We start from the raw sequence: 8,402 nt of genomic DNA on the forward strand, positions 1-8,402 counted from the left end.
ATTAAATTGCTTGCCAGTAATAACGTTTATGTTATGTTTTTTTCTTATATAAGGTAATTAATGTATAAAATACATAGCCTTCATTGTAAATCATATTTTTAATCCTTTAATTATTAAATGTTGATGTTTTAGTTTGGGCACAATTTATTTCATTTAATGTTTTGTCTTTTTTCTTCCGTTTATGTTGTTAACTCAGATAATTTTTAACCTTTTATGTTGCCTTCTGAGTGTTTATTATACTAATAAATGAAAAAAATAACTTAAAACCGAGCGAAACGACGGTAACGTGCAGTGTTGACGGCTGGTTATGTAATGCGTTTGTGGAATGCATTTGACGACGTGTAAAGGCGTTATCACCTTTTCAATGGTGCACAGCAACGCAGAGAGAAGCAAGAGAGAGACGCCCACGCGCGTCCAGCAGAGAGGCTAGACCATCCATATCAACGAACAGAGAATGCAATTCACATTTATTAGGCCTAAATAAAATGTGCGTATGTTATTGTATTTTTTAATCTAATTAAGTGTCCACAACTATCATAATGGTACTATGAAGGCATTATTTTTATAATTCCGTTAGGCCTAGCTGGCTAGGCCCAGCTAGACTAGTTAGTTAGGTAGCCTAACTAAGCCCTAGGCCTAGCCTAGTCGCTCTAGGCTAGGCTAGTTGACTAGGAACTACTAGTAAGGCTGCCACTCAAACGGCGTAGCCTAGGCTAGTGGCAGTGAAGTGGTAGCGTTAGTAAGTAGGCCGCCCTATCCTTGTGCTAGTCGGCTCCTCTATTCTAGCATACCATAACATAATAGGGGGCCTAGGAGTGGCGCTAATGCACTTTCGCACCTAACTTTTAATTCTTAATTTTTTTACCTCAACGTTCTTCTCTCAGTCACAACATATAATTAACAAACATTTTCACCTGATTTAACCACTCACAAAGTACCTTTTTCAACAAATAAGCTCACAAATAAGTACAGCGAATCTGTGTTCGCTAGCACGACGAGCGGCTGCCATTTTGCAATTGGTAAGAAATTGCCAGAATGTCAGAGTTTGCAGCGTGAAGTTTTTTTATTAAACGTTTATGAAAACTTATCTATTTGCCGTATTGTACAGTATGTCATTCTTTATAATATTGTATGGTGCTGTTGTTTGACTACGTGTGTTCACATGAAATAATTACTTCAAAAATTAGCCATGATAAACGTTGGTTCGATTAACCTCGATTACGACAAGAAAGTTCAAAAAGATGGTACTGCATGATGGCACATTTTGTTGTCGGATGTTTCATGGGAAAATTCCAATTAAAATTATAAGACTGGCCTTTAATGGTTTTAAAATTTAAGAATTGACTCGGACATTCTGGCAATTTCTTACTTGATTGCAAAAAAGTACAGCTCGTCGTGCTAGCAAGCACGGAAACCCTGTATCAACCTATATTTATAAAGGTATCTTTTTGTTGAAAAAATTTACTTTATGAGTGGTTGAATCATGTAAAAATGTTTTATAATTATGTGTTGTGACTGTGAGAAGAAAATTCAGGTAAAAAAATTAAGAATTAAAAGTTAGGTGCGAAAGTGCATTAGCGCTCCTAGGGGTCCTAGGCTAGGTCCTAGCCTAGAGACCCTAGCCTCACTCATCATCTCATAGTTCTGCACAAGTTTACTAAAAAAATAACTATAACTTATAAGGCCTAGTGGCCTAGGCGATAATTAATTTCAATATTTGGCTCTCAATTTCAGGTTATTCTACAAGCAGCTGTTAACCAGTCATAAACAAATCCATCAACTACTGACTCGGACGATATTGAGATGTGTAACCTGCTGTGGAACTGCCAGAGAGAAATTCAATTGGCTGAAAGACTATGCCCCCAAATTTGGAATAAATGGAGGGAATGTAACTGTGTTAGATGGCCCACAACACTTTTACAGTACACTTAAGGTACAAGTCTGTTAATATTATTGATATTGTGTCATTATATTTTACCAGCCTGTTAGTGGCGATGATTCGCTGTTGTTCTGTTGAAGTGAAATGAAATAAAACAGATAGTAATGCAGTAATATGAAATGAAGTGATATATTGTAGGGAAAATAAAATGATGTTATACATTACAAGGAAAATTGCTAAAAATGTTAGCAGACACACATACACATATTTTTAAAAATGTTATTTTATAGACCGGCATTGAAAATGCAAACAAGAGAGTGGTCTTGGCATCTCTGTATCTTGGAGAAGGCCAACTAGAGCAGGCTTTGGTAAGTTACAGTATGTTGGTTAATAACAAACATATAAGCACCACTGTGAAACCACTTGCAAATATTGTATTACGCACACAATGATAGTCATCGTCATTTGTGATCATTTTGATAAAGAATCTCTATTCAAGATAAAGTAAACAGCTAAATTTTCTCAATTACCACCCCCCCCCCCTTCAAAAAAAAACAAAAAACTCACCAGGCTTAGTTAGTATCCTGTCAGTTCCTACCCTATGGTTGAGTCTTACCAATTTGTAATGCACTCCCACCCTCGTTTTCCCCATCGACATCCTGGATCTGCCACCATGTAGTGTGCTCACTCCAAATTACAAATCACTAATAACAGATAGTAGAAGAAAAAACGAATTCAACAGTTATCGTTCTTTAATTTTCTATTCTCAGATTGATAGCCTGTTGTCCAGGTGCTCCGAATCTGAATTACGTGGTGCACCGATCAAAGTGCAGGTGCTGTTAGATTACACACGAGGTTCACGTGGTGTTACAAACTCGCGGACGTTACTCCTCCCATTGCTGCAAGGTCATGGCGAGACATCACAGGTGGCCTTGTACCACACTCCTCACCTGCGAGGCATTTTACGCAGTCTGATTCCAGAGCGATACAATGAGGTGATTGGACTGTCGCACTTGAAAGTTTATTTATTTGATGATAGCCTGGTAATGAGTGGGTAAGTGTTTCATCGACACATCGACCTTTCATCGACCTTTGCGCTAAGCCCCACCCCTTTGATGTTGTTGCTAAGGTCCTGCGAGTATTCCTGGCCCAGTTCTGATTGGTCAGTTGTTAAGTTTGATTGACACTCCGAAATGTCAATTAAACGTCAAATATACTGTCAGTTGTTAACTAAAAATAAACTTAATATTTAAGTGAATTGTTAGCTCTGATTTTAAAAGGAAAGTGAAAAATAAAAGTACTGTATTGTATTTGAAATACAAGTCTGTCATTCAAATTCTATCACAGACAGCTTCTTTAATTATCCATCTAAATGAACACCATTTCTAGAATAATGGAACAGCCAAAAAGAGTCAGTAATAGGATGCCATGGGCCAGCATTAGTAAAAAAAAAAATAAAGAAGTGGTTGACGGGACTTTTCTTTCCTTACTCAAAAATGCTCCGGAAAAATTTGGGATTCTCTGACCACTGGTCATACAGTTTTTTCCATTCTGCTACTATCACTACCATGTTAAGAATACTTATAAGTAATTTTTTCTTAATCTTCCAGAGCAAATTTAAGCAATGATTACTTCACCAATAGACAAGACCGTTATATCCTATTCAGAAACGTTCCTGAAGTCAGCGAGTTCTTTTGTCAACTTGTCACGACAGTTAGTACATTCTCTCTCCAACTTGATGCAGAAAATTCAATAGATCTTCACCCAAGTTTTCAAATCCATCCATTCAGAGGTAAAGAGAATTATGGTTTGATTTGATTTGATTAGGGGTCCCAAAAATTTGACATTGACATTAAATGTGAATTTATGAATTGAAATAAATTCATCTGCTTTTGTAAAAATATTATAATTTTCTTTTTTGTTACACCAGGAATAAACTTTAACCATTTAGTCGCAATTTCCAAAAAGAAACATCACTTCAGAATATAAAGTGACAACTCATGTAACGTCTGTAAGTTTCATCAAAGTTTATTCCTTGTTTAACAAAAAAAAAAATTTCCTTAATGAATTTATCTGGCACTGTTACTGGGTATTTATATTGTGCCTAGCTTTCCTTGCAGTTAAATTTATGTAGTATTCGTTTCAATATCAGTTGATCTTCGTCAGGCAATGAAACTGGGCGCTAGATCTTTTTAGCGACAACCATTGACTAAATAACTAAAAAATTATATTATTACTATTCTTTATATTCAGTTATTACATGTAAAGCACGTAACCAGAGCCTTGTTTATACTACCGTACTGCAACAAATCTGTACAAGTTGTGCATATATAATTTACATCTTAATTTTTTTCCAGACAATCTGAAAACGTTCAACAAGGAAGCTTCAAAACGGGTTAAATCTCTGATCGGTCCATATCCAAATCAGGATGATGGGGGACACCATACTTTCCCCATCCCACATAATACCAACCTTGCAGATGCAATTTCAGAAAAATTTACTACTTTATCAAAAGCAATACCCTCCAAACCAGAGGTGATGTCAAGGAACTATTCATCTCTTTCTCAACACTGCCTAGAATTTGATAACACTGCCACAGACCCAGTTGTTTCAGATACAAACTATGAAAAGGGATTGAAATTACTGGACGAATTGAACAGTATATTAACTCGCAGTCATGGACTACAGAAATGCGACGATATTCAAAAATTAGGTAAACATATTACTAATTTATCAGGGAGTAACAAAGAAAATAATGATGTAGATAGACATGAAGTAGCTATCAATAGTAACCATGGTGTGAAGAAACACCTATCAATATGGCAACCGTTTAATGCAACTGGAACAGATCATTCTTCGCTGCATAATAATTCAGTATGTAAATCCATCACAAATTCTCATTGCAATATGTCAGTGGATACCCACCATGGAGCTTCAGATGATGGTAAACAGTTATCAATGAACAAAGAAACTTCAGGTACAATTAATTCATCTAACAATAGCAGTGATACAGCTGGTAAAGTTGACACCTGGTTGTACCCACTTGTACAAATGGGGACCCTGGGGATTACTGTGGATCAGGAGGTTACAGGAAAATTGCTGCAAACAGCAGGTGAGGACAGTACCTGCGTGCTGGCGTCTGGATACTTCAACTTGGTGGAGGAATACCTGGATTTGATCACCAATTCACGAGCCAGTTATCGTATACTAATGGCATCTCCTCAGGTACATACAATTATTATTTATTTACTGGTTTTGTTATTGCCGCTGCCAGGGAGGTTATTTATTCACTGCAGTTTGTCTGTGTGTCTGTCTTTTTGCTATCTGTTAGCAAGACACAAAAACTAATGAATTATGAACATCATAAAATTTAGTGGAATAGACATAATAATCGAAGAAATACACCAAATTCAATTTTCCCATGAAAAGTTCAAAGGACAAAAGGATCAAGCAATTTGATTTTTTTACCCTCAAGCATAAAAGAAAATAATCGAATCGCCCCACATATTCACACAGCACTCAAGAAAACGTGACTGAATGCGTTTGGCGATTTCGATATTTTCCTGATGGTATTCTGTCAGCGCTCAAGAAAATAATGTACCTGAATTCAACTGGTGATTATTCAATTATTTCATTGAGTGTATGCTGCAGTTTCGACCATTACAAATCCTGCATATCGTTACTGCATTCAGGCACAGGGCAAAGGTATCCACTCTGACTGACTGCTCTAGTTACTTATATGTTTTTTTTTTCACCATTAGTATTTGAATTAGTAAAGCACAAAGCAGGTGACCTGTAATGTATACTGCTGTGGCATGCATGCGTCTGTAATTGCTACTGCAGTGTAATTTTGGTATTTTAAAAATTAAAAGCATTTTAGCAAAGTGTTTTAAAATTGGTAGGTACATTTTAATTTTAAATTCGTAGCCTGCCACACACATTGATGGTTGGCATATTTTTCCCGCTGGAAGCTACCAGACCCTGGCATACAGATCTCCAGGTACCTGTGAGTTATTGTTGTTTTTTTAGTGGCGTCAAAGCACCTTGAGGTGGTTTTTATTGTAGAAGGTGCTATAAAAATGCTTGACTACTGACCACATGTATTACTTACGATTAACTTGGTCTGTTTACAGGTGAATGGTTTCTACAAAGCCAAGGGATTTCCAGGCTACATACCAGATGCTTATACATTCATCGCTAGGAAGTTCTACAACAGGATGAAGCACACTGGTCAGTTAGCACGTGTCAAGCTCTTCGAGTTCCACAAACAGAACTGGACGTTTCATGCTAAAGGTCAGATTTTTTTATTATGATTTCTCGAAGAACTAGCGATGTAGCATGCAATTTGCCTCTTCACAAGTTATGATGATCTTATCATTTTTTAAAAACTTTAAATTACATAACAACATATTGTAAATGCTTGAATAAGCACCTCAGCGCTTTTAACATTTTTGGAGGCTTCAGTGCGGCCCTTATTCGAGAGCCACCTACTGTATGTGAAGATATTAACTAATCAGAAAATATTTTTTCTCAATACCTGACTTTCAAACCACTTACTGCAGACACCCGTAAGTGCTTGATTTGTGGTTTATGTGTGTCTCAAGTGTAGCCTGGATTCCATGAAAATTGCTACACGCTATCGCTGACTCATTGGCAATGCTGATTGGTCGGTTGAATCGGGGAGCGTTCCTGATTGTGTGTAGGACAACTACGCAGTGCAAGTATTGCAGTGAAAACGCTGTGGCGACTTAGCAATTTTTATGAAAACCAGGCCTGTGATCGTAGTCCATTTGAAATACAACAAAATGCATTGTTTTTCAGGGTTGTGGCTGTGTATCAATGGGCATCAGGTACCATCTTTAACCTTGATTGGCTCACCTAACTTTGGTAAGCACCAGAATGATATAAAGAAAATAGCCTACTAAGACAAAATGCCAACCATAAGCTGAAAATAATTTTAGGGTTGCATTAAATCCTAGTAATAAAAGTTCTTCTCATCACCAGTTCCCCAGTAGTGACGCCAGCCTATTTAAAGTGTTATTTTAAATGCCAGTTCCTAATATTGTGGTCTTAAATCACAATTTTGGGTCATACTAAGCCATAAAAATTCTCCCTATGGATCCTTACCAGGAATTCCGTGACGCGGATCAAGGCTCTAGTCTGCCCTTTGTTCAGACACCGCTGTCGGATACATTACACTCCTCGTTAGCAAATTCCTGGAGCCACTACATTATAATCACAATATATGGACTACCCAATAAGCCGAAATTGAAATTTTCACATATGAAAAAATAATGATTTGGTGCTTAATGCGCTTTCCATATGAGCTTCCCTATTATCTTTCTACCGTAGGATACCGTTCCGTTCATCGTGATCTTGAAGCACAAGTGGCCCTGGTTACAGAGAACCATAGTCTACAAAACCAGCTTCATCAGGTACTTATTACAAGCAGGCTTGTCCATCTGTACAATATATACATTTTTTGCTATAGATAAGAGGTGGTATTATATATGCTATATTACATAGATCCTAGGCATCTGATTGGTTGAATATGCCCTACATTATCAGTATTGTAAAAAACTACCTATACTACCAAGGTCAACCAGTGCAGCTAGACAAATCTATGTTCATGCTATATAAAATTAATATGTGTGGCAAAGACAAGCCAAACCAGTCACTCGTCACAAATTGTGTTTCAGAGAAAATGGCCAAAACGTGCTAAAATTAATGTCAATTTTTTGTTTTAATCTATTTTTTTGCACTAAACTAACCTTTATATATCTATACATGATGGCATGCTGTTATTTTCCCCTTTTCCTTTTCAATGTTAAAACACTTTTAGATACCTGTATGATAGTTTATGCACAAAAAATGCCTGAAATCATAAACTTTGAAGGCTGATTTCTCATATACAGTATTGTTCTTTAAACAGCTGTATGTTTAATCACTTGTAACTTCATAAGAAAATGTCGGACTTGAATGATTTTTAAAACATTTTATTGCTCTTATTTTACTCTTTTACACTGTTTAATAATTATTAATATTTTTGTGAAGAGTGACTGGTTGGCTTGTCTTTGCCACATGGTTTTTAACTTGGTGATCTAAAAACTGTACTGTACTCTTCCTCTCAAATTTCTGGCATAATACAAACTCTATATGACCTTTGAAGTACAGTTTAATTTAAAGTAGTATAGTAGCTTGATTTCTAGAGCCTGTTTGTTTCATCAAGTTGCAAGATAGTTTTTTTTAATTCTCATATACTGGTTAACCACCAGCCTAAGTTTAAAGGAGAAAAAAGGCAAAATACGGAAAAACAACAATGCTGTGGGAAACAATGGCTGGATCTCGGTAGAGATACAAAAATGATAAGCAACAGCTAAAAGGTAAACGTAAGTAAACAGCCAGAAATAGAACCAGAGCTTTCGGACAACACTATTCCTTCCTCAGTGGCAAGTGAGTTTGGGTAGAAAAAGCCAGATAGTATAAAGTGAGAATTTCATGCAAGCATGATTGGAAACAGTA

General features: G+C 36.5%; 1 protein-coding gene across 1 annotated transcript in view; it reads left to right on the plus strand.

Annotated features, from left to right (window-relative positions):
• The first annotated feature begins 384 nt into the window (after nucleotides 1–384).
• Nucleotides 385–8,402, plus strand: part of LOC117121585 (CDP-diacylglycerol--glycerol-3-phosphate 3-phosphatidyltransferase, mitochondrial-like) — an 8,795-nt gene continuing 777 nt past the window's right edge. The window contains exons 1-9 of the mRNA XM_033266821.1: nucleotides 385–487; nucleotides 1,735–1,933; nucleotides 2,170–2,247; nucleotides 2,650–2,933; nucleotides 3,490–3,671; nucleotides 4,237–5,105; nucleotides 6,014–6,173; nucleotides 6,702–6,767; nucleotides 7,233–7,315. Coding sequence (XP_033122712.1) covers nucleotides 486–487; nucleotides 1,735–1,933; nucleotides 2,170–2,247; nucleotides 2,650–2,933; nucleotides 3,490–3,671; nucleotides 4,237–5,105; nucleotides 6,014–6,173; nucleotides 6,702–6,767; nucleotides 7,233–7,315 — 1,923 coding nt within the window. The 5' untranslated portion in view covers nucleotides 385–485. The remainder of the gene's footprint in view (nucleotides 488–1,734; nucleotides 1,934–2,169; nucleotides 2,248–2,649; nucleotides 2,934–3,489; nucleotides 3,672–4,236; nucleotides 5,106–6,013; nucleotides 6,174–6,701; nucleotides 6,768–7,232; nucleotides 7,316–8,402) is intronic.

Source organism: Anneissia japonica, unplaced genomic scaffold (genome assembly GCF_011630105.1).
Source record: "Anneissia japonica isolate Jap-2015-1 unplaced genomic scaffold, ASM1163010v1 scaffold287655_len23461_cov151, whole genome shotgun sequence".
Classification (NCBI taxonomy): Eukaryota; Metazoa; Echinodermata; class Crinoidea; order Comatulida; family Comatulidae; genus Anneissia; species Anneissia japonica.